This window comes from Symphalangus syndactylus, chromosome 20, assembly GCF_028878055.3.
Source record: "Symphalangus syndactylus isolate Jambi chromosome 20, NHGRI_mSymSyn1-v2.1_pri, whole genome shotgun sequence".
NCBI lineage: Eukaryota > Metazoa > Chordata > Mammalia > Primates > Hylobatidae > Symphalangus > Symphalangus syndactylus.
In genome coordinates this window covers 29,303,686-29,329,690 of record NC_072442.2, presented here as the reverse complement: position 1 = coordinate 29,329,690, position 26,005 = coordinate 29,303,686, and the positions used below count along the sequence as shown (strand labels likewise).

Sequence of the window (26,005 nt, the reverse complement as noted above, 5' to 3'; positions counted from 1 at the left end):
AGTGATCCTCTTGCCTCTGCCTCTCAAAGTTCTGGGATTTTTGAGAGGCAGAAGCATAAGCCATCAAGTCTGGCCTACAGTATTTAACTTAGGACAACTACGTGATGGTTTTAAACAAAAAGAGAACTGCCCCCAAATGTATCACTATCAAAGATGATATAAAGTACAAACAGATTATTAGAGAACTACCAAGTAATTCTACAAAAAAGAAAATGGGCATGTTCTAGGAAAAAGCATTTCAGCTCATCCCTACTGCATGAAAAATCACACAAGTTTTTCCAAACAGATAATGAGTCATTAGCAAAATCTTCTTTTAATCTTAGGCTTAAAGTTATTTTAGAAAACCCTTCTGTAGATTACAAACTACTGTCAGCAAACGCCAGGTTCCAAATAAGACACTTAACAAATTTCTAAATTTGTTAGCTAATTAACTTTTCAAATCATTCTGGATCTGTCAGATGCAATACAAATCAGGATTAATAATACAGCTTTAGAGTTTTAATCCAAAAAAAGACCCACACATCTATGATTAATCTTCAACAAAAGTACAAAGAGAATTCAACAATGATAGTGTTTTCAATAAATGACACTAGAACTCAGTGTCCGTATGCAAAAGAAAAAAAGAGCTTCAATCCATACTTTGAATCATAATAAAAAATTAACTCAAAATGCGCAACAGACCTAAATGTAAAACTGAAAATGAAATATTCTAAAAGAAAAATACAGAAGAAAATCTTTGTGACCACAGGCTAGACAAATATTTTTAGAGACAGCCCAAAAGCACAATATATGAATATGAAATAAAAAATTCATAAGCTGGACTGGGAGAAAATATTTACAAAGCTTATTCCTTTAAAAAAAATGTGTTGATTCCTGGCTAACACAGTGAAATCCCATCTCTACTAAAAATACAAAAAATTAGCCAGGCGTGGTTGCAGGTGCCTGTAGTCCCAGCTACTCGGGAGGCTGAGGCAGAAGAATGGCCTGAACCCGGGAGACAGAGATCGCGCCACTGCACTCCAGCCTGGGCGACAGAGCTAGACTCCGTCTCAAAAAAAAAAAAAAAATGTGTTTATTTTGAGTAACTAAGGCTCACCCAGGCTACAGGGCAGTGGCACAATCACGGCTCACTGCAGCCTCTACTTCCTGGGCTCAATTATTCTTCTGACTCAGCCTCCCAGGTAGCTGTAGGACTACAGGTGTGCATTAGCACATCTGGCTAATTTTCGTTCTTTTTGGTGTGTGTGTGTGTGGCTTTTTGGGGGGGGGTAGAAACAGGGTTTTGCCATGTTGCCTATGTAAATAAAATGAGAAGAGGCTGGTTCATACAAGACAATTTTTATTTTATTCAAGTTAACCACGGTAAGGACTGAGTTCTTTCACATCCTTGCCCTTGTCCACTCCCTCTCTCCATTTTTTCCATTTCTTTTTTTTTTTTTTTTTTTTTTTTGAGACAGAGTCTCGCTCTGTCGCCCGGGCTGGAGTGCAGTGGCGCAATCTTGGCTCACTGCAAGCTCCGCCTCCCGAGTTCACGCCATTCTCCTGCCTCAGCCTCCGAGTAGCTGGGACTACAGGCGCCCGCCACCGCGCCCGGCTAATTTTTTGTATTTTTTAGTAGAGACGGGGTTTCACCGTGGTCTCGATCTCCTGACCTCGTGATCCGCTCGCCTCGGCCTCCCAAAGTGCTGGGATTACAAGCGTGAGCCACCGCGCCCGGCCATTTTTTCCATTTCTTTTCTTTTCTTTTTCTTTTTTTTTTTTAACAGCCTGTGTTACCCAGGCTGTTTTCAAACTCTTGGGCCCAAGCAGTCCTGGTGCCTCAGCCTCCAGAGTAGCTGGGATTACAGGCCCACAGTCTTTTAAAGGTAATTAGCACTGTTAAAATTATGCCGATTAAGGACATTTTTTTGTAAGATGCTTGAGACATTTTTGTTAGACTGAACTCATAGGCAGAACTTAAAAAAAAATTTTTTTTTGTAAGAACTTTAATCTTACCTCTAGATACATTATCTAGTCTGACAGCCTGTTCACAGGTGAGGAAAGGTTGTGCTAGCAACGTATTTAATTTTTGAGTACATTGTGGCCCCTTTTATTAAAATATACTATTAAACACAAATAATACAAATGTAAAACGGATATTGTTAAAAGTTCACGCTACACCGTAACAAGTAAAAACTGAAAGAAAGCCCTCCTTTCTCCTATTTCATTTCTTAGAGATAACCATTGTTTTCAATTTGTTACCAGTTTTTTAGTAAAGTTTTAAAATTTTAAAATACACATGCTGTTTGGAAGATGTGCTTCAGAAATATTGCATATGAGTTTATTATAATTATTAACTTTTGTTTTGTTTACTTATATATAGATAAACTTTATTTTTTCAAGTAGCTTTAGGTTCACAGCAAATTTGAGCTGAAAGTAAAGACACGGCCTCCTGCACATTTGGTATAATACATTTGTTACAATAGATGAAAGGTCCACTTTTGGTGTAGTTCTATGTGTTTTGGCAAATGTATAGTGACATTTATCTATCATTATAGTATCATAGAGAATAATTTCACTGCTCAAAAAATCCCCGGTGTCCACCTGTTCATCCCTTTACTTTCTTCCCCTCAAATTCCTGGCAAGTACTGATCTTTTTACTGTTTCCGTAGTTTTGCCTTCTCTAGGATGTCATATATTTCCAATCATTATGTAGCCTTTCCAGATTGGCTTCTTTCACATACTGCTGAATATGTATCCAAGATTCCTCCACGTCTTTTCCTGGCTTGATAGCTCATTTCTTTTTAGTGATAAATAATAGTCCACTGTCTGGTATATCACAGTTTACTTATCTATTCACCTACCAAAGGACACCTGAATTGCTGCCAAGTTTTGGCAATTATGAATAAAGAATGCTATAAATATTGGTGTTTTGGTTTTTGGGTAGACATAAATTTTCAGCTCCTTTAGTTAAATACTAAGGAGTGTGATTGCTGGATTGAATGGTAAAAATAGGTTTAACTTCGTAAGAAACTGCCAAACTGTCTTGTCTTCTTTTTCTTGACAGTGTCTTTTGCAGAGTAGAAGTTTTAAATTGTAATAAAGTCTAACTTACCAATTCTTTATTTCATGGGGTGCCTTGGGTTTTCCATTTAAAAAGTCATCACTAACCCCAGTGACACCTAGTATTTTGTTTACTTTTACTTGGTGTTTGTGTCATTGTGATGAGACTACATTTATTTTAGTGATAGGAGGAAAATGTTTTGTGCTTCACTACCAGGGATTACTATGATTGTTGTGATTACTGTGATTGTTTACTTTTGTGGGAGTTGATGGTGTTTATGTTTTTGTGTTAACGTTAAAGAAATCAATTAGCCTTTTTAATAGGGTAACTTTAATTCAGCTTAAATCTGCAAATTTGTGGGATTTTAGACCAAGAAATGGCATGAAAGAGTGTCTAGTTCAAGTTCATTTTACAAATGAAGGTACAAAGAATGAGGAATACGACATGATTTGCATGAGGTCATACAGTGAATTATTAATGAAGACAGGACTTAGAATTGCTGATAACCATTTTAAAGAACTGAGATGAAAGATGTATTGATAATTTTTCTTGTATAATACATTTGATGATGTGTTTATTTCTTACTCTTTTCGACTTAGTATCGTGGCTCCTAATTTTTAAAAGGGTAAGTTTTAAAACAGTGAAAAATATAAACAGATTTTATACTTTTCAAGGAATCTACAATCTAGTGGGAAATATGTCCAGAGACATGGGCTCTGATTAGTGTTGCTCAGTGGAAAGGGACAAACTTTAGGAGACAGGTTCAGAGGACGTAACAGTGCCACCAAATAGAGGCAACTGAGGGGGTAGGGTGGCCTTCAGCCAAATAGTAAAATACATAGAGATGGGGGAGGTAAGCTGGGGTGGGGTGAGAAGGGTGGGTGCGTTTTAAGTAGAGAGAAAAGTGAAGCAAAAGCTGAGAGGTGAAGAAAGAGCTTTGTACAGTTGCTGCCGAAGAGGCAAGTGGCCAATTTGGCATGGCCTGCTCCAAGTACCTTTCAGCTGGGGTTACAATGCTAGAATTCCCTTTCTGCCACCATTGGGTCCACTGTTAGGCTAATGGTGTTTGTCTCATCACAATATAAATACTTTTTAAAAGGCACTAAACATTGTTCTAAGGACAGGGTCATTCTTTCCACACTGTTGTCTTCCTCAGTTGACCTCTCTTAGAGCCATTTGCATTCTAAGACTTATCTGACCACATCAAATTAAGAGCTATGGTTCCCCACTAAAGGAATTTCAAACAGCTGGACAGAATTTTTTTGGACAGAGGGACCATCCACTGAAAGTGCTTGGCCTTGAAAATCTTTATAGGTAACAAATTTGGCTAGGTGACATTTGGGTTTTTTTGTTTTGAGACAGGGTTTCACTCTGTTACCCAGGCAGGAGTGCAGTAGTGTGATCACTCCTGGGTTCAAACCATCCTCCCACCTTGAACTCTTGAGTAGCTGGGACTACACGTGCGTACCACCACATTGGCTGATTTTTGTTATAGAGATGGGGGTCTCACTATGTTGCTAGGGCTGGATGAGATGTTTTCTGAGAAACGGTCACATTGACACCCGTACACTTACCACATTTCCTGGACAAATCCTAGCCCACACTCCTCCAGCTCCATTGCCCTCCAGCAAGCAGTTATAATTAAGTTCTACAGGGAACTTAATTATAACTTCCCAAGGGAAGGGGAAGCTGGGTGGAGCACAGAGCACACACCTAACCCACCCCAAGGTAAATTAAAAGGTACCACCATATCCTTAAAGCCATAATGGGTGGAGGGTAGGAGCAGTGCTGCCAGGCCTTTCCAGCTGTGTAGTATGCCAACCTAGCCAGGCCTTTCCTGGGCCCTGGGTTTGGTCTGAAGACCCTATGCGGGAAGGGGCTGCCCTGCCCTAGGGACAGAAGACTTGGCCTGGGGCTGCGCTTAGGATACCAGGGTTCCAGTCCCTGCCTTGTCACTCACTTTGTGACCTGGGACAAACACCTCTCTGAGCCTCAGCTTCCTCATGAGGTGTTAGGCCCTAGATTATCTACAAAGGCCCTCCCAGCTCTTCATGTTCCTTTTTTTTTTTTTTTTTTTTGAGACAGAGTCTCGCTCTGTCACTCAGGCTAGAGTGCAGTGGTGTGATCCTGGCTCATTGCAACCTCCACCTCCCAGGTTCAACTGATTCTCCTGCCTCAGCTTCCCATGTAGCTAGGACTACAGGCGCACGCCACTATGCCTGGCAAATTTTTGTATTTTTAGTAGAGATGGGTTTTCACCATGTTGGCCAGGCCGGTCTTGAACTCCTGACCTCAGGTGATCCACCCACCTCAGCCTCCTAAAGTGCTGGGATTACAGTCCTGAGCCACCGTGCCTGGCCTTTTTTTTTTTTTTTCTGAGACAGAGTTTTGTTCTGTCGCCCAGGCTGGAGTGCAATGGCGCTATCATGACTCACTGCAACCTCCGCCTCCCAGGTTCAAGCGATTCTCCTGCCTTAGTCTCCTGAGTAGCAGGGACTGTAGGTGTGCACCACCATGCGTGGCTAACTTTTGTACTTTTAGTAGAGTTTGGGTTTCACTATGTTGGTCAGGCTGGTCTGGAACTCCTGACCTCAGGTAATCCACCTGCCTTGGCCTCTGCTGGGATTACACGTGTGAACCATCGCGCCCAGCCTTCATGTTCTCATTCAAGTGAATGGTTTGGAGAAGGGAGAGAGGAGCTGTATACAAAAGTCCCCCTTATCCGTGGGGGAACATGTTCCAAGACCCCCAGTGGAGGTCTGAAACCATAGGTAGTACTGAACCATATTGTTTTTTCCTATATATACAAACCTATGATAAAGTTTAATTTATAAATCAAGCACAGTAAGACATTAACAATAAAATAGAAGTATAGCAATATACTGTAATAAACAGTATGTGAATGCAGTCTCTCTCAAAATATCTTACTGTACTGTAGATCTTAGCAACCTCAGCATTATTTCCTAAGTCAAAAATCTTCACCTTTTCACATAAAGGAACTTTATGGTTTCTCATTGGCATATCCGAATTGTCACATCGCTACCATTGCACTTTAGGCCCTTTGAGAGGGGTCTCACTGTTGTGGAGGCTGGAGTGCAGTGAAGTGATCATAGCTCACTGCTGCCTCAAACTCCTCGGCTCAAGGGATCCTCCCACCTCAGCCTCCTAAGTAGCTGGGACTACAGGCATGCCACCATGCCCAGCTAATGTTTTTTTAAGAGATGGGGTCTTGCTATGTTGCCCAGGCTGGTCTTAAACTCCTGGCCTCAAGGGATCCTCCTGCCTCAGCCTCCCAAACTGATTACAGGTATGAGCCACCACACCTGGCCCACTATTAAATAACATAAGAGTTACTTGAACACAAGCACTGTGATACCTCAATTTGGTAGTCAATTTGATAACCAAGATGGCTACTAAGTGACTAACAGGAGGGGAATGGGAACAGAGTGGAGTCTCAGAAAGAGCAAATTGCCTTTAAAGATTTATGGTGTGAACAAAATGGCCTCTCTCCTCAGGTCACCTAAGGTTTCCCAGGCATTGACTTTTTTTTTTTTTTTTCTGGAAAAACAGCAGCAGCTAATTCTGAGTCCTCCCTCCTGAGCCCCTGGTAGAGTGTTCTCTCTATGGAGCCCGGCTCCCCCCTCGGAGCAGGACGAACAGCTCTGAACACCCCTGCCTCCCTCTGGCTGCCGGCTCTGTGGTCCTGGGCAAGGCTGACCTGAGGCTCAGGGGACGCCAGAACTGTGTGCCCTCACGATGCTCAGCCACCCATGCTGTTCATCCCCTGCTCCCCACCCAAAGACCTCCACATTTCTCCTACTGTGTCTCCTTCCAACCTGCTCCTCCTCCTCTCCAGCCAAACCCCTCCACTGTCACCTTCCCCAGTAACTGGCACTTGGCTGAGGACTCAGCTTCCCCACAGCCCTCTCCAGCGCAGGCTATTCACCTTCTCACACTCTTCAAGGTCAGAATGAGCGGCCTCCCCGCTCCGCAAGGCCCTGTCCACACTTTCCCCTCCACTCTCATCCCATGCTCATCTTCCTTCTGGTTACTCCCCCGTGTGCAGTGGCATTTTCGCCACCACCACCCTGGGTGGCCTTCCCTTGACCTCATCTCCAAGGACCTTCCCCCTCCACTCCATTTCAGCCGCACACTCCCAAGGGCAGAACCTCTTCCTGACCCCAGGAATTCAGGTATTGCACGCCCTCCTCATAAGCTCCCACCCTTCCGGTCCAGTGACTCCCATCACCCTGGCACGTGTTCCTCAGCAGGCCTCAAACCCATTCACTCCTCCACTGTCTCCCTGTCTTACAGCCCCCTTTGGCCTCACCTCTCCCTCTCCCCCTACCTAGCTTGAACTGCACCCTCCAGCACCTCAATCACACTTCTTCAACTCTTCAAACCACCTTTCGCTTTTCTGAACCCAAACTCTGTAGGGGTCCAACAGCCTTCTTCTGGGTAGACCCCGCACTAGAGAAACGCAAAGCACACAGCCTAAGAGATTGGGGCCTCCAGGTCAGCGGCCCCCACCTCAGCTGGGCCTTAATGCCATAATCCCTCTGTCCTAGCCCATAGCGCCCCAAGGGAAGGGGAAGCTGGGCGGAGCGCAGAGCACCCACCTAACCCTCCCCAATCCTTCCATTCCCTCCGCCTCCTCCAGGGCTTTGAGCCGCATTTCCTGCTCTTCTCGAGTAGGGGTAACCTCTCCCACTGTCCAAACTAAACTAGCTCAAGTCTTTCTCACCTGAAAAATAAACTCTCGAGTGCCTCTCTCTCCAGCTACTGCCCCATGTCTCCTCCCCTTCGTGACCAGCTGTCTACACTTCCTGCCTCCATTTCTCCACTTTCTTACTCCCTGGCTCCTGCCCCCACGACACAACTGTTCCCCACAGGGCCACAGGCGGGCATTACTCAGTGTTGACACGGCTGCCCCTCCCGGTGACATAGCCCCCTGCTAGTCCGCTCCTATCTCAGTCCCCTCCTCCCATGACCCGAGGCTGGAGCTCCCCAAGGATCTCTCCCAGGCCCTCTGCTCGCCATCAAACGCGGATGCCTCACAAGCCTACGTCTCCAGACAGGCTCACCCAACTGCCTCCTCCATCCAACGCTGCAGCCCACTCAAGGTCCACGTAGTCCAAGCTGCATTCCTTCCTCGCACTCCCTTGCCCTGTGTCCCCTCTTAGCAAATGGCAGCCTCGGCGATCCTGCCCCGAGGCAGGCCTGCGCCCAGCGTGGAGATGAACATCAGTATTTGCTGAACGAGTAAATGAATCCTTAACCTTCCCTCCTTCTCCACAGCCGGTGAGGATTCCTGTCCATTTTACTGCCTCCTACGTCCCTCGAGTCCTCCCCTCTGCTTCTTTGTTCACCGCGGCCAGCTGCCTCCCCAGACCCGCAACCCCGGCTGGGCCGGGAACCTGCACCGCGGCGCTCGTGCCCTGCTCTGCGACCCCTGCTCCGTGACGCCCGCACTGCACGGGGGCACCGCGGCCCAGCACAGGCGCTCGTCACTAGTACACGAACTAGCTAGGACTATAGATGCACACCACCACACCTGGCTAATTTTTTATTTTTTGTAGAGATGATGTCTTACTGTTACCCAGGCTGGTCTTCTGGGCTCAAGCCATCCTCCTGCCTCGGGCTCCCAAAGTGCTGAGATTACAGGCGTGACCCACCGTGCCCAGAGTCAGCTTTATTTTTTTTAATGCTGACTTACTGCAGAAGGCCCACGGGCTACTGCAGTTTTCATATTGCTGTTGTAGTGGCGAACGGAGCCACGAGGGAAGGGAGCACCGCCGGCAGCTGCCCGGAGCCCAGGATACCACGCAGCCAGCACCGAGACGTTGGGCTGGCGCTCGCATCCGCGATCTGCAGTAAGTAGCGGCGCGCCGAACGACGAGACTAAGCCCCGCCCACGCGGCGCTCCTGGCGGCCAATGGAAATGGCTTACGAGACGCCTTCTGCACGCGCTATACTTATACGGACCAATGGGTGCGCCCTGTGGGGAGTGCCGCCCCCTGTCCGCGAGCCTCCTCTTCTCACCAGCCAGTAGGAGCGGTCTGCGTAGCCCTCACGGGGGCGACGCGTCGCCCGAGGCTCGTGGTCCGGGAAGGCGCGGGGATTTGGCCCCTCTTCTCACATCAGCAGGTCCAGGCCCAACCGACAGACGATGGGAGCTCCAGCAACCAGGCGCTGCGTGGAGTGGCTGCTGGGCCTCTACTTCCTCAGCCACATCCCCATCACCCTGTTCATGGACCTGCAGGCGGTGCTGCCGCGCGAGCTCTACCCAGTCGAGGTGAGGGGCGCCCGTCTTATCCCGGCCCGCCGAGGCTCTCCCGCGCGCTGCGTCCACAGGGCCTTCACCTCCTCCGCGCTCGCGCACCCTGGGTTCCAGTTGCCTCCCTCGGGTCCTGCCCATGCCTCCCCCGCTCCTAACCCAACTTTATAGTTCGGTGTTTTCCTCGGGCTTTGTCTCTATCCCAGACCCTTCTCCCAAGCGGCAGGGGCGAACGCTTTGTTTCCTTTAAAGTCACTTCTTCCATCGGTTTAAGGTTTCCCGCGATTCCACCTCTGGCCGGTTGTCAGTGTCTGAAGGAAGTAGTCTGGATGAAGTGGTGTCTAAAGTCACATGTTAGGTTTGCTTTAAGCTTCTGCTTTTTTTTTTTTTTTTTTTTTTTGGAAAGGCTTTAAAATACCAGTCTGATCCCAAAGAAAAAATCCGAGTAGAAATAGACCTGTCTGAAGGTTTAGCACGTTGGTTGGTGCAGCTGGGGCGTTCACAGGTCGTCACTGCTTCAAGATCAGGTTCCAGCAATTTCCAGAGCTCAAGAGTAAATTGCCATCTTTTCAGATTGGCTCTTCAATATTGGGTTCGAGTAACAGTGATCTCCTGAGTAAAAATAAAGGTGAAAATACCGATTTCCTGGTTGTTGGGGAGCATTCTTTTAACCCCAAACTCTGCTTTAATGCTTTTTTTCTTCAAAGCTACAGTTTTAGTTTCCCGGTTCGTTGGGTTTTTTTTTTTTCTGGCATCTGGACCCTGTGACCTTCTTCCATGGAATTCCTGTGCTCAGTTCTGTTTCTCCAACTTACCTAGAACTGTAAGCAGGACTGACTTGTCTACCTGAAGATTTTATTTTGCGTCTGTTTCTCCTTAAATGCTTTTTATCTGCCGAGGAGGGGTTCTTTACCTGAGGGTCATGAACTCCCAAAAATGGGTGCAAAATGTGTGTGCCTTTTGTTTCCTGGAAGGAGAATATAGCTTCTATCGACTTTCCAAGGGGCTAACTCTCCCAAAAAGGCCACGGCTCAAGAATGTTCCACCACTCCCATAAGTCACCCTTTTTTGTTTGCTTCTAGAACCAAACACAACTGGAAGACCTCTGACCTCCTTTTGCGTGGGAAAAGCGTAGGTAGTATGTGGCAAGGTGCGGTCTGGGGACTTGGTTCTTCCAAGAACTGGTGGTGACTTGGGCAGGTCAGGGCTCTATATCCTCAACTGCTGAGAGAGTTGAGTTAAATTATAAGCTCAAACATATACAGGGTTAGTTTTCATATTGCTGTTGTAGTTACCACAAAGCGAAGGGGTCATCGCAGCTCTGCAGTAACCATTAATTGCCCTGAAGAAAGGAAAATCTACTACAGTGTTGTAGTTACCACAAATGTAGTAATTTAACAGATTTATTTGTTTACAGTTCTGGAGGCCAGAAGTTCACAATGAAATCTTACAGTGCTCAAATCAAGGCAAGGCTCACTCCTTTTGAGGGCTCCAGGGGAGAATCTGGTTCTTGCCTCTTCCATTTTCTGGTGGCTGCCAATGTTCCTTGGCTTGTGTTCACATCACTTCAATCTCTGCTTCGGGTCATCACATTGCCTCCCTTTCTGTAGTCAGAGTTCCCTCTGCTTTGCTTTTATAAAGACACTTGTCATACATTCAGGGCCCACCAGATAACCCAGAAAATCTCCCAACTCAAAATCCTTAATTACATCTGCAAAGTCCCTTTTGCCAAATAAAGTAATAGTCACAGGTTCCAGGAATTAGGATGTGGTTATCTTTGGGGGCCATTATTCAGCCTACTACAGGGCCAGATAGTACAGACTCTTCCCTAAGACCGAAGAGGTCATCGCAGCTCTGCAGTAACCATTAATTGCCCTGAAGAAAGGAAAATCTACTACAGTGTTGGCCTATCTGTGGTTTTTGAAACCTGTGTGGCCAGCAATACTCAGACAGGCTGCCTGTTTACAATCTCTGGTGTTATAGGACCTTTTAATACTTGGTAATTAGCCTGCTACTCCATGTAGGCATTCCAGACTTCACAGCTGTTGGTTTCTTTATCCTTCCTGGATGTGCCATTCCCACAAGCCCGTCTTGCTCACCCCTAACAAAATACACTTAAAAGGTGCTCAGCATCATAAAGATCCCATTTCAATGTTTACATTTGATAACATTTTCTCAGTCTTTTTTTTAGAAACAGGGTCCTTTGTCACCCAGGCTTGGAGTGCTGTGATGCAGTCATGGCTTACCACAGCCTTGAACCTGAGCACAAGAGATCTTCCCATCTGTCTCCTTAGTAGCTAGGACTATAGGTGCACACCACCACACCTGGCTAATTTTTTATTTTTTGTAGAGATGATGTCTTACTATGTTACCCAGGCTGGTCTTCTGGGCTCAAGCCATCCTCCTGCCTCAGGCTCCCAAAGTGCCGAGATTACAGGCGTGACCCACCGTGCCCAGCGTCAGCTTTATTTTTTTAATGCTGACACTGCAGAAGGCCCAAGGGCCAGTGCAGGCAGCATCTGGCCAGAACGTGTGTGTGTGTGTGTGTGTGTGTGTGTGTCTGTGTGTGTCTGTGTGTTTTGTGTTCGTGGGATGTTAGGCATTAGCACAGGGGCATCCTGGTTGTGTGTGTATCTGTGTGTGATGATGTTTGAAGGCATTAGCTCGGGGACATCCTGGCATGGAAGGTCTATGTCTCCATTCTTGTTGCTTTGGTGTAGGAAATGATGATTTTGTTGCTTCTCTATGGGGCAAATAATAATAAACGCCTTGAGTTATTCTCACATTCTCTTTGAAAAATGCCAAAATTTAACATCTGTCATTTTCTTCGTGAAATAGAAGGAATTTTTCCCTAGAGCTGAAAAGCCCGTAGGAGATCACCTAGTGGTTGGGCTGAAATTTGCAAAATAAATTTTTTTTCTTGGATTGCACCAAATCACTGCTGGGAAAAACTCATTTTTTTATTTACTTTTTTTTTTTTTTTTTTTGAGACAGTCTCTGTCGCCCAGGCTCGAGTGCAGTGGTGCGATCTCGGCTTACTGCAACCTCTGCCTCTCGGGTTCAAGCAGTTCTCCTACCTCAGCCTCCCGAGTAGCTGGGATTACAGGTGCGTGCCACAACACCCGGCTAATTTTTATATATTTTTAGAGATGGCGTTTCACCATGTTGGCCAGGCTGGTCTCAAACTCCTGACCTCAAGCGATCTGCATGCCTCAGCCTCCCAAAGTGCTGGGATTACAGGTGTGAACTACTGCGCCCGGCCTGGAAAAATTCCTATTTTATTATGAAACAGTAATAATTTAGTTTGGATGAGAACATGGAAAGGAGAGGATGGGAAGCATTTTGTAGTATCACTTGCAGCAGGATAACATTGCTTCTGGTAAAAATAAGGAAAAACAAGTGAGCATCTGGCTCTGAAATCAGTCTGTGTTCCCATTCTAAATTACAGAAATACAAGATTGGTGAGTAGCAACCCCTGGTTTAGAGATCCATGTGTGCAGGCCAGGTGAATCTTTCAATGGATAACAAGGGTGAGTTGAGTCAAATGTGAGTCAGGTATAAATGGAAACAGTTTCATTACCTTTGGTGGGGAGGCCATAACTAATAATTTTTAATGACCAGTTGTGAGCTGTGATTTTAATAGGATTAAACTTGAATATCTCCAAATATGTATTAATTACATTCAATTAATCATTATATGCTAGCCATTATTTTAAAGACTACATGTATTAAGTCACTGTCTTACCAGTAGTGAAGTAGGCACTATTACTGGCTCTATTTTATTGATGGGGACACAAGTGTAGGGAGATTAAAGGCCTTGCCTAAAGCCAGGCACTCTACCCCAGGTCCTACACGCCTCACCCGTCTGCCAGATGCCTGGGCTTTCTACTCTCCTACTCACAATTAGTCCCAGCCTCATTCTGGCATCAGGTGGCAGGTATATGACTGTGGGCAGATGGTTGGTTAAGATCATGATAATTTATTATTACTACATCTGGGTGATAAGATTGTTTTTTAAATTTCGCTGATCTCATCTTGTAGGCCTTAGAAATTAAAGTGCTGTACAAGTCTGCCTCAATTTATGAAATAGTTGGATCAGAGAGGTTGTATACAAATTGAATAGAAAGTGAAATTCAAATGGCCAGAATGCCTTTTTTTTTTTTTTTTTTTTTTTTTTGAGATGGAGTCTCGCTCTGTCACCCAGGCTGTAGTGCAGTGGCTTGATCTCGGCTCACTGCAACCTCCATCTCCTGGGTTCAAGCAGTCCTCCTGCCTCAGCCTCCAGAGTTGCTGGGATTATAGGCGTGAGCCAACACACCCAGCTAATTTTTGTATTTTTAGTAGAGACGGGGTTTCACCACGTTGGCTAGGCTGGTCTTGAACTCCTGACCTCAGGTGATCCACCCGCCTTGACCTCCCAAAGTTCTGGGATTATAGGCATGAGCCACTGGGCCTGGCCCAGAATGCCTCTTAAATTTTGCAGTCAGGCCGGGTGCAGTGGCTCACACCTGTAATCCCAGCACTTTGGGAGGCGGAAGCGAGGATCGCTTGAGCCCAGGCGTTCGAAACCAGCCTGGGCAATGTGGCGAAACCCCGTCTCTACAGAAAATTAGCTGGGCTTAGTGGCACATACCTGTTGTAGTCCCAGCTACTGGGGAAGCTGAGGTGAGAGAATCATCTGAGCCCGGGATGTTGAGGCTGCAGTGAGCCGAGATCAAATCACCACACTCCACCAGCCTGGGCAACAGAGACTGTCTCAAAAAATAATAATAATAATTTTATAGTCAATCTTTTAAAGCAGGTAGTTTCGTCCAGTATTTTTAAAAATCTAAAAAGCAAAAAAGGGATCATAAAACATCTAGTCAAAGTTGCTCATTTTACAGATGAGGAAATAGAACCCTGGAGAGGGACAGTGACTTAGCCTTTGTGTTTCTTACAATTCAATCCTATTCAAACCACATCCCATCCAGAAAAGTGCTTAGAAGGAAGCAAAGGGTATTGCTATGAATTTCAATTTCAAATTAAGTACAAATTTGGAGATCCTTTGGTCAATAAATTGGTTATCTAGCCAGAGCCTTTCTGAAATTAGTAATATGCTAACAGGATATTTGTTTCTGGATGTTTGCTTAAAGTGCTCTTGCAGCAGTGGGGCTTCTATTTCACAGTAGCGAGCCTTTATCTTTTGATTAAAAATTAACAGGAAAAATATTCTTGGATTTTCCATTGTAAGATAAATTCTTACCCTGGAGTTGCCTTTATTAATCATAATATCAAGACTTAACTTGTCTTGGAAGGCCTGTGTGTCAGGACAGCGCCACGTCCAGGAGGTTAAATGTGACAGACGTTTAGTAGTCCACATAGAGCCAAAGCACTAGGCTTTGGGTTCCTATAGAAGCCCAAGATGGGAAGCCTTAAACTCTGCTTCTTTTCTCTGCCTGTAGCCAGGTCAGCATAGATCCACATCCTTTTTATTTGACAGGGCAATTACAAGCGTGGGGCCCAAGCTAGAACTGAGACACTGAAGCCCTGCATAACCAAGAAGCTACTAGGTAGTTTGTAGTTTGGGGCAGAGTTTGTTCTTCCACTAAAATCCTGTCTCCTAAAATAAACCAAAAATTAGAATTAGAGGAGTTAAGGAACTTGTTTGTCATATTGGAATTAAAGTGTCCAAAATTACATCGCCACAGAGGTTAGATTTACCTCCCCGTTCACTCCCACCCCCACCCCGCAAAAAGAAGAGGGAAATTCAATTCATTTCTGCATTTGAGGGAATCTGGCCTTTGGTGTTTGGTGTGTAGTTGCCATTGCAAAAGGGAAAGTGTCAGGATGGGTTTCACGTGTATTTGTTTTTTTAAACAAAGAATGATATTGTTGGCAGAAATGTCACATTTGTTCATTCAGTGAACACCCTGAGTGCCTATCAAGTGCCAGATACTTATTGTTGCTCCTGAGAGTGGCCAACACACCTGGATGTGCTATCTTGGAATTATGAACAGATTCTGGTAACACAAAGAAGGGGCTGGAAGAGTTGAGAAAATTTCAGAGAAGGGAACATTTGAGTTAGGGATAGTAAGTTTTTATTAAATGACCAATCTAGGGTGTGTCACAAAAGCCAGCTGGACATGCCATCTGCTGCCGGGTAGTGGGGGGGTGGCTAATTAATGACAGGCTCCTTCAGTGTATTTTCAAATGAGCTGACGCCAAGCCTGTTGAGGCCGGGTGGCTGTAATTCATCATGATCGTTTTCTTTTTCAGTTTAGAAACCTGCTGAAGTGGTATGCTAAGGAGTTCAAAGACCCGCTGCTACAGGAGCCCCCAGCCTGGTTTAAGTCCTTTCTGTTTTGCGAGCTTGTGTTTCAGCTGCCTTTCTTTCCCATTGCAACGTATGCCTTCCTCAAAGGTTGGTGAATGGTGGGAAAATCCCATTTTTACTCAGAAATCAGGTCCCAGAAATCTTTTGCGAAAGTATCTCCAAAGGGAAGGGGATGGTCCCCATAGTTTGTGGGAGAATGCCACAGGATCTGGGGTAAATAGCCAGGGTAGATTTTGTAAAGGGACATTAGTGTGGCTCAGGCTCATGTCTGTGGTCAGCGGGGCTGCATGGCTGCCTCAGTCGTCTGGAAATCCCTTGCATACACATGAAACCTGAGACCACTTAAATGATGAGCTTGTTCCCTTTTGTTTTGTTCCCCAGCAGAATTAATTTTTTTGTTGGCTTTTATCTCTCTGCGTTGGATAGTATCATACTGACTTATAAGCTGTAGCATCAGGCTAATCCCTAACGTGCTTCTCATTTTAAAATTATTCTTAGTGTTCTCATAATCAATGCTTTTTGAAAAAGGTGACCATACACGTGTACTTGATAATGAAGCTAAAACCGCTGAAAATGCTCGTTTCCCATTGGCACCTGCTGGGGTCACTGAATCTGCCTCCTGATCCTCTCACCTATATATAATTACTGAACAAACAGATGCCACGGTGCAGGGATTTCCCTCCCCTTGGATTTTATACTACACAGGTTAAACCGGTAATGGCAGTTTTATTGCGCTAGAGTTTTTCTAAGTTATGTGCTAACCCCCATTCTTGGTTCTTTGGCGAGCTGTCAGTGAGCTGTCATGTAAGTCTGCATGTTGGGCAGTGTGGCACATCCAGGTTTCCAGTTCCGAGTTTCCACTTCGAGAAGGGGGTAGAAGAAAGCAGGCAGGCAGAGACAGTGGGAAGGTCATGGACACCTTTGAGTCATGAACAGACCTCACCATTTTTCTTTTCCCCTGACTACCTCAGGAAGCTGCAAGTGGATTCGAACTCCTGCAATCATCTACTCTGTTCACACCATGACGACCTTAATTCCGATACTCTCCACATTTCTGTTTGAGGATTTCTCCAAAGCCAGTGGTTTCAAGGGACAAAGACCTGAGACTTTGCATGAACGGTTAACCCTTGTATCTGTCTATGCCCCCTACTTACTCATCCCATTAGTACTTTTAATTTTCATGTTGCGGAGCCCCTACTACAAGTATGAGGAGAAAAGAAAAAAAAAATGAAGGAAACAACCACTGGCCCAGGGTAGAGATGCCTACAGGGTGGTTGCTTGTTGGATACAATACAAGGAACACTGCTCAGAACCCACGTCTTCAGCAGCATTTGCAACACCGACAGCAACGCACAAGAGCAAGATGGTGTCAGGAACCACGTCAAACCCTCACCTTCTTCCATTTTTTTTTTTTTTTTTTTTTTTTTTTTTTTTTAAGACAGTCTCACTCTGTTGCCCAGGCTGGAGTAAAGGGCAGTGGCATGATCTCAGCTCACTGCAACCTCCGCCTCCTGGGCTTGAGCCATCTTCCTTAGCCTCCCAAGTAGCTGGAACTATAGGCGTGTACCAACAGGTATGGCTAATTTTTTTTGGTTTATTTTTGTGTGTGTGGAGACAGGGTTTTGCCATGTTGCCCAGGTTGGTCTCGGAACACCTAGGCTCAAGTGATCTACCCATCTCAGTCTCCCTAAGTGCTGGAGTTACAGACGTGAACCACTGGGCCCAGCCCAAACCTTCACCTTCTAAGGGCACTGGGATGAACAGACCAATCGGCTTGAGAGTGGGCAAAGGGGTGTGGGCTAGGTTATAAGGAAGTGGTACCAAATACCTGTGTGCCTGAGTTCCACCGCAAGATTACTAAAAGCAGGACCAGACCAGAAATTGCTAAAGAACATGGCCTGTTTGACATATTCATGAGTCACCTGACCCACAGCATATATGCTTATTATGACAACCTTCCACTCCTGATTCTCAAGAGTGTATCACCTGTCAGCAAAATGAACAGTGGGATATTTTGGGCCATTTTAAATGTGAAATTTTACGTTTTTAATGTTAATTCAAAACTATATCAATGTTTTCTTGTCCCCACCTCTATAACCCAAGGAAAAAAGAGAAAACATACTATGCAAAGGAAGTTTAAACTTAGTTTTCCTTAAGGGTCAGCCCAACAATGACTTTCAGTCAGAAATGGATTAAACTGGAAAATGTTTTTGTTTCTGTTGTAAACAGATCATCCTAGGAGAAGGTTTTTTTTGTTTGTTTGCTTTTAAGTTAGTTTATTTCTAAATCTTAGTCTTCCACATTTCTAGAGGCCACCTGACACAAGTCCCTTATCTGAAGTCTAGCGTCTCAAGGCTGATCTGGAAGTGTGCTAGTATGCTCCCTAGTGGATAACTTAATCCTTTAATACAGTTCAGTCGTTCCCATCTTGTTTTCAGAAGAGAAGGTAGCTGCAGCCAGGCATAACATACCCACTGTGTGCATAGAGGGTCTCTTCACGTTGATGTTTGGCATTCCATCAGCTTTCTCTAAGTCTTTGCTCAAGTCCAACCTTAAAACGATGTTAGACAACAGGTCCCAGTCAGTTCCGTCTATTTTCACCCATTTTGCTCACAAGCCATATTGGCCTGATTAGTGGTACTGTCTGACTCACGTGTGTGATCTAAATAAAGGTAGCTGCTGACCACTGCCTGGTTTGTTTTGTGGACTGCGGGACAGAGAATCCAGGGTTCTCTGACGAGGAGTTAAACGTATTTCAAGAGCAACAGGAAAAAAGGTACATCAAGCCATTTGAAAACAAAAATTTATTGCTTCTCCTTCCAAAGCTTTGTGAATTTACAAAAAAAGGATGAAAGTTTACAAACTGCTTAGTTCCAACTAAGCATAAGAGGTGAGAATGTACACTGCAGGGCCACCAGCAGCAGCTGTGCACTGATGTTAAAACTGGCTCCCCCAGACTTGTAGCGCTGTCTTCAGGGGGCTGCATTCCTTACATGTCACCTCTTGTGACATAGGTCATTGGTCAAGCCGCTGGAATGCTACAGAGGTTTTTTTGGTTTTGAGGGGCTTTTTTTGTTTTGCCTTCCTACTATAAAAGTGAAATTTTCAGTTCATTTCTGAAAAATAAATTGGTCAATAAATTCATTTTGTTCTGCTTCTACTTTACACAAAGCTTCATATTCAACCCGATACCTGAAAAACAAAATTGTTAGAGGCCCTGAAAAAAAGATGAAGTAAACCACAGACTTAATTCTTCTAGAGAAGGATATAGAGATTTAAATGATTTCAAGAAATGTTGTGAGTTCAGAATGAAGAAAGAAAGAGGCAAAGCCCTACCCAGAGCCACCCATGAGAAATCTCCAGCCCTAGGAAAGTCTTCTTTCACAGAGCCAGCCAACTTCGTGGACCCTTTCATGCTCAAACTACTAGAGGTGGCTTGATATTAACAAGTTTTCTATTTCCTTCCCATCAAATGTAATTTTATTTTAAAAAATCTTCAAATCAGGATGACAAGTGAGATGCTATTCCTGGGAAAACGATGAAGAATAAGGACAAGAAGTGATCATTCCAGAAGGAAGAGTGGAAATTCAGCTGTGTAAAGAACTTGCTTTACATCATGACTTCTTACCTTTCTAGCTGCATTTTCTTTTCTGCTATTAGGGCTTGAAGTTGCTGCTGTTGAGCTTCTCTCTGCTTTGCTATAGATTTGAGCAAGTTCCGAGCACCGATGGCCTACAGTATTGCCAGAGAAGGCCATGGCTTCATTAAAACCGTCTACAGCATCAAGTCCTCAAAGTGGGGAGGAGTTATCTGGGAGCTATGTCAGTCTTCAGAGAGGAAAAGAAAGTGGAGCCCCAAAGCTTTTGGGTTAAGTCAGAAGGATTAACCTACTGATCACAAAGTGCCTCAAGAACTTGACAGCAGCTTTGAGGCAGGTCTAGGAGTATTTCTAGAGCCAGGGACACAGGCACAATAGCACATTTGGTGGTGCCATTCAGCCTTGTGCCTTTTACCAATCATACTATGTAAACCTTCATTTCTTCATTTATAAAATGAGGATAAGACCATCTACATCAGTGCTGATATGAAGAAACGAGGCCAGGTGTGGTGGCTCACGCCTGCAATCCCAGCACTTTGGGAGGCCAAGGTGGGCAGATCACTTGAGGTCAGGAGTTTGCGACCAGCCTGGCCAAGATGGTGAAACCCTGTCTTTACTAAAAATACAAAAAAATGGCCGGGCGCAGTCACTCATGTCTTAATCCCAGCACTTTGGGAGGCTGAGGCGGGCGGATAACCTAAGGTTGGGAGTTTGAGACCAGCCTGACCAACATGGAGAAACCCTGTCTCTACTAAAAATACCAAATTAGCCATGGTGGCACATGCCTGTAATCCCAGCTACTCAGGAGGCTGAGGCAGGAGAATCGCTTGAACCCAGGAGGCGGAGGTTGCGGTGAGCCAAGATCACACCATTGCACTCCAGCCTGGGCAACAAGAGAAAACTCCGTCTCAAAAAAAAAAAATACAAAAAACTCAGCTGGGTGTGGTGGCACACACCTGTAGTCCCAGCTACACGGGAGGCTGAGGTGGGAGAATTGCTTGAACCTGAGAGGCAGAGGTTGCAGTGAGCCGAGATCGCACCACTGCACTCCGGCCTGGGTGACAGAGCAAGACTCTGTCTCAAAAAAAAAAAAAAAAAAAAAAAAAATGATTAAAGGAAATAAAGACCGGCATAAGTTCAGTAGGTTAAGTGGACCAGAAGTTATTAAAATCTTAAATAAAAATTCACCCACCCACCCCTCTACCCCTCTAAACAAATCAAGAGGGAAGAAGGATGAGAGGGTAGTGAACTAGGGTCCCAGGCCAAGATGTAGGCAGAAGACATGCTGATCTTACCTTCATCTTTTCATTTTCTGCTTCTTTTGCAAGTTGATCAACAAGCTCAATTAAACCACCAACTATTTTCTGAAACTGGCCAATTTCTTTTAGGAAAAGAACAAAAAATAAAATATTTCCTCAGTATCATCACTCCCCTTCGGTAGAGTGCTGAGGCATGAGAGGGCAGAGCTGACTGCCCCTTCTAATTTGTGTTAAAATAGTTTGGTGTGGGCCAGGCGTGGTGGAGAGCACCTGTAGTCCCAGCTACTCGGGGCTGAGATGAGAGGATCACTTGAACCCAGGAGTTAGAGGATGTGTGATCATGCCTGTGAACTGCCACTGCATTCCAGCCTGGGGAACATAGCAAGACCCTGTCACTTAAACACTTTGGTGCCTGCTGGCCTGTCTCCTACCCTTGGTCTGAACCTAGAGAAGGGTGGCCAGCTGGACCAGGGCATACCCGGACCTTGCATCCCCACTGAGCCAGCCAGCTGCTATGACCTCAGGCTATGAAAGCACTAGGCCCTTGCTGAGCTCATTCTCCAGACAGACCCCAACCCTGCTTCCCCAGGAGTGACAGGAAGCACTGTTGTTCACAAAAAGGCAGCCTCAGGACACAAGCACTGCCTCTGGACTAGCTACAGGTATAACACCAGATTTCAATTAACAGTGGGGATGGGGGCTTCCCACTTGTAATCACAGAAAAGAAAGCTCACAGCATTAAGTGCCTAATCTCCCACTCCCTTTCTCCAGTGTCCTGGATGTGACAGAAACACAATTTACCGAGGGGAAACTAAGGCCCAGAGAGGTGTGTGCATGGCACAGCAATCACAGGTTAGTGACAGAACCCAAGCTACCTTTCACTAATCAAGCTCTCTCCACAACCTAGGAAGCCCCCAGAAAGCTCAGAAGTCCCTTGCTCTAGCTAGATCTGGCTCTGTACTGGCATTGCGCTTGCTTGGCTGCTGGGACAGGAGGCTTCCTGAAGATTTCTAGCCAAAAGATGACTTCAGTAAGTCTGTTGAGCTGCTTCTAGAAACTTCACCCATCACTTCTAACTCCAAATAACAGAGAACCTGCCACTGAGAAGACTCTCTGAAGAAATCAAATCATGAGTACATAATTCTATTTCCCACCCCCAAGCCATGGTTGTGTTCCCAGGAAGTTTAAGGTTTCTAAGAGCAAGAAATGAAAGATGGCATACCTAAAAACACCCTCCCCTCCCCATCCCAGTGTTTGGTTTGACTGGTGCTCTGTTGGGGACACATGAGAGCACAAGAGGGCAGACAGAAAAGGCTGGCACATGGGAACTCACAGACGCCAGATTCAACCATCAGGGAGCCAGCAGCTCCACTGTGGCAGGGCCAAGATGAGCCTGGGGTACAGTTGGAATGGCAGCTCAAAGCTGAGTGGCACTGTATCTCCCCAATACTCACTGTCCACAAAGTCTTTGCACTCTTCCTTCAGCTCTATGGTCTGCTGGGTAACCTCTGGGTCCAACACCCTCAGCTTGTTCAGTTCATCAAAGTGCAGCCCTGCTTCACCCAGGATGTCCTTGGCCATGGCTGTAAAGAAACCAGCCCAATTCCTCATCACTTCCCGGCCACCCAAGGAAATGCCTCCTGCCAAGCCAGCCCCACTCCTGCCCTTGGACACCAATGCCAAAAACCCAGATGTTCCAAAGGATCCCCGTTCCCTCTGCCACCACCTCTCTGAGCCTCACCTGTTTCCCATCCAGGTTCCCTAGAGGAGTTCTGCTCTGAAGGAATGACAGTGGCAGTCAGGAGGAGGTGTGTCATAGGAGCAAGGGTCAGGAAAGAATAAAGTCCACTTGCTTGTCACAGGCATCGTTCATTCAACGCACATTTCTTGAGTGCCTACTACATGCCAACACTGCTAGATGCTGGGGGTACAAAGATGAATGCAACACGGTGCCCGCCCTGAAGAGCACATAGTTCAGCTGGAGGAAGACAGACACGGAAACTGAAAAATCACACTGTGTTAAATGCTTGTTTAGAAATATCAGTAAAGAGCCAGAGGAGGACAGAGCCATTAATGAAGGAGTGACATGTGAACTAAGTTGTAAGCCATAAGTGTATTTATATATCACCAGTTATGTACCGAAAAGCACATGAAAAGGCTTCTCAAATACATATACTGGAACAACACAAAAACCAAATAAAGGAAATCTGAGTGAATTAAAAATTATGGTTAAAAAATACAAAGTCAGGAGTAAGAATATTACTCAAAACGTATGCTTGCCTGAATTGAGAATCAAAGTTGGGTCATTCTCTTTCTAGCAGAAAACACAAAAAGGAATGAAGTATCAGCAAGAACATATCAAGACAGGAGGCCAGGGATAGGTATTCCAAGCAGAGAAAACAGCGTGGACAAAGGCCTGAAGTCACTGAAAGGACCTATCCCACCTAAGGACGAGAGGAAAAAGAATGGAGCTGGAAAGGTGAGCTGAAGCCAGACCAGGAAGACCCTGCATGCCAAGCTAAGGAGTGGATTTTTTCTGTAGGCAACAGAGAACTAACAAAAGATATCTTCTCCCTTTCCAAGCCACCTTGCATTCCTGTTCCAAAGGATGCCTCAATTATAGGAAGGAAATACTGAAAACTCACCCTCGTTCTGGCTCAACACACACACACACAATTAAAAATAGACATCATTATGACCTGTTTAAAAAGGGAGGCAATGCTACTTACATATAGCAATTGGCTGCTATGCCAATTTCTAAAACCCAGGTGCTCCAAAGTCTACCATCACCTGGACCTGCATCAGCCCCTTCCCTCTGCCCCCACTGCCCCCACTGCCCCCAGCCTCAGCTGTTTCCCTTCTGGCTTCCTTAGAGAAGTCCTGTTCTGAATGGGGTGATTCTGGGGTTGGCTGTCCAGGGCAGGTGTGCCACAGGAGGAGCAATGGTTGGAAAATAATCAAGTCTCACTGTTTCCAGAACTTCTGGTTTTTAAGAGGACCAGAAATCCAGTATCTCAATGTTGGTATGTAATTCAAAAAAAAATTTTTTTTTTTTTTTTTTTTTTTGAGACAGTCTCGCTTTGTCGCCCAGGCTGGAGTGCAGTGGCGCAATCTCGGCTCACTGCAAGCTCCGCCTTCCGGGTTCACGCCATTCTCCTGCCTCAGCCTCTCCGAGTAGCTGGGACTACAGGCGCCCGCCACCACGCCCGGCTAATTTTTTGTATTTTTTAGTAGAGACGGGGTTTCACCATGGTCGAGATCTCCTGACCTCGTGATCTGCCCGCCTCGGCCTCCCAAATTGCTGGGATTACAAGCGTGAGCCACCGCGCCCGGCCGTAATTCAAAAATTTTAAATAAGGGGGAAAACCCACATCCAACACTGCATGGGCCAACTAATACATGTCTATGAGCTGTCCGTAGACGACTCTGGCCTTTGGCCTCACTGGAATCCACTGATGTAAGTGAGCTAGCTAGCATCATCCTTTTGAAGCATTTTGTTCATCTGTAGCTTCCTTAAAATAGGGCTTTTTAAAAAGATCTGGCCAGTGCGGTAGCTCATTCCTGTAATCCCAGCACTTTGGGAGACCGAGGTGGGAGGATCACTTGGGCATAGGAGTCTGAAACCAGCCTGGGCAATGTGGCAAAATACCGTCTCTACAAAAAAATTTTAAGATAGCCAGACCTGGTGACATGTGCCTGTAGTCCTAGCTACTTGGGAGGGTGAGCTGGGAGGATCGCTTAAGCCCAGGAGGTGGAGGCCGCAGTGAGCCGTGTTCACACCACTGCACTCCAGCCTGGGCAACAGAGTGAGATCCTGTCTCAAAAAAAAAAAAAAAAAAATCTGTCTTTCGCAGCTACAGGTCATTAATCTGACCAGCTGCTCCAGAAAGACTGAAGTAACATGACAGAGCAAATATCTGCTTCAACTTCCACCCGCTTCCCTGAGAGCATGCATTTATTCAGAAACATCCACTGAGTCCCTGCTCTGGGGACAGACTAGTGAAAACAATGCGTCTGGACAGATGGTAAACAAATAATCACAAATCGTGATATTACTATAAGGAAAAGTATATGGTGCTGTGTGAAGTGCTGCAGGAGGACACAGTTCATGGGGGGCGGACTTGGAGGGGAAGGCCAACAGAGGCCTTCTGAAAAAAGTGACACTTAGACCTAAAGACTGTCTAAAAGTTTGTCAAGTGAAAGGGGAAGCAAGGCATTGCAGGCAGAAGGAAACACGTATGTGAAGATCCTGAGGCAACAGGAAATTTGACGCATTCCGAGAACAGAGACTGAGCAAGAGAAGGGAACAGAATGAGGCTAGACAGGGAGACAACAGCTGGATCACGGAAGGCTCTGAAAGACGTAGTCATGAGCTTGGATTTTATCAGAACCCGCTGACAGCCAGCGGGTTCTCAGCAGACCAACAAAATCAGACTTAGAAAGATCACTCTTGCTCAGCCTGAGAGAACGGATTGGAGGGAACAAGAGAGGGCAAGGCCCCAACTACCTTCTTGTTCATCACTCTAACCCTAGCCCCTAGCATGGTGCCCACACATAACTGGCACTCAGTAAATGTTTGTGGAATGAATGACCGTGGAAACAGATAGGAGACTATTACAGTAACCAAGGCTGGCAGCCGAAGACAAGTGTTCCGAGTTGAGATGTTTTGTAAGTCGAGGTGATGGGGCTTAGTAATGGACTGACTGAATGTGGGGGTTTGGGGATAAGAGAAAAACAAGTCAGGCATGACTCCCACGAATCTGGCTTGGCCCACCTATCTGATTGGAAGGGCTGGCTTAAAGAGATAGGTAAGATGGAAGAAGGGGTGCAGGGAAAGAGTTCACAGATTCTCTACCAACTCCCATCACACGCGTGTCTGAGCATCTGAGCAACACTTGGCCCAAGAGCTGGGACTAAGCTCCCTGAGCATGAGGCGGTGGCATACTTTCTGCGCCCCGGTATCCCAGATGCATGCGAGGCACTGCGAGCCGACTCTTTACTATGTAAACTCCCCGAACTTATCCAGCCTCAGTTTCCTCGTAAGATCGTGGCAAGCATCAACGCATCAAACTCCAGGCCTAAGCTGGGTGTGAAAGCGCTCCCTGAGAGTGGGGCGGAATTCCCACGTCTCTCTCTGCCCGGTACTGCCTTTCCTCAGGACGCGGGCCTGTCAGGCTCCTCTAGCCCCTGGTCCACCCGCATCCCCCGACCCGAGGTCAGCCTACCTGCCGGCCCCGCGGCGGCAGCGCGCTGCAGCCCAGGCTGATGTAGACAGGCAGCTTCTCCCAGGTCAGCGGCAGCCGATACCCAACCAGCCTGCCACCGCCGCTGCCACGGCTACAGAGCCTGTTTACCTACGACGTCACTACCTTCCTGACCCCGGAAGTACTTACAGCACCCATTCCACAGAGCTTGCTGGGAAACAGAGGCCCGAGAGGAGGTCGGGCCTACAAGACCCAGAAGCCTTAGCGCCTGCAAGGCGGCCGGAAGTGGCTTTGCCCTCTCCGCGAAGACC

At 46.1% G+C, this 26,005-nt stretch overlaps 2 protein-coding genes across 6 annotated transcripts; one reads left to right on the top strand and one right to left on the bottom strand.

Annotated features, from left to right (window-relative positions):
* Nucleotides 1-8,039: 8,039 nt before the first annotated feature.
* TMEM97 (transmembrane protein 97) lies at nucleotides 8,040-18,319 on the top strand. The gene is made up of 3 exons (XM_055258178.2): nucleotides 8,040-9,338; nucleotides 15,576-15,720; nucleotides 16,605-18,319. The coding sequence occupies exons 1-3, from the start codon at nucleotides 9,213-9,215 to the stop codon at nucleotides 16,862-16,864; spliced, it is 531 nt and encodes a 176-aa protein (XP_055114153.1). The 5' UTR covers nucleotides 8,040-9,212; the 3' UTR covers nucleotides 16,865-18,319.
* A 100-nt stretch (nucleotides 18,320-18,419) lies between these two features.
* On the bottom strand, nucleotides 18,420-25,881 carry IFT20 (intraflagellar transport 20). 5 transcript variants are annotated; one of them, XM_055258177.2, is made up of 6 exons: nucleotides 25,716-25,881; nucleotides 22,232-22,468; nucleotides 21,945-22,073; nucleotides 20,527-20,612; nucleotides 19,262-19,365; nucleotides 18,420-18,825 (listed from the first exon to the last, which is right to left on the bottom strand). In XM_055258177.2, exons 2-6 carry the CDS (start codon nucleotides 22,305-22,307, stop codon nucleotides 18,744-18,746), a joined length of 477 nt encoding a protein of 158 aa, XP_055114152.1. In that variant the 5' UTR covers nucleotides 22,308-22,468; nucleotides 25,716-25,881; the 3' UTR covers nucleotides 18,420-18,743. The 5 variants fall into 5 exon arrangements, 4 of the variants coding, with proteins under 4 accessions (XP_055114152.1, XP_063484830.1, XP_063484832.1 ...); XM_063628760.1 differs by having other exon boundaries at nucleotides 22,232-22,262; nucleotides 25,716-25,860; XM_063628762.1 differs by having other exon boundaries at nucleotides 22,232-22,267; nucleotides 25,716-25,825.
* Nucleotides 25,882-26,005: the final 124 nt, after the last annotated feature.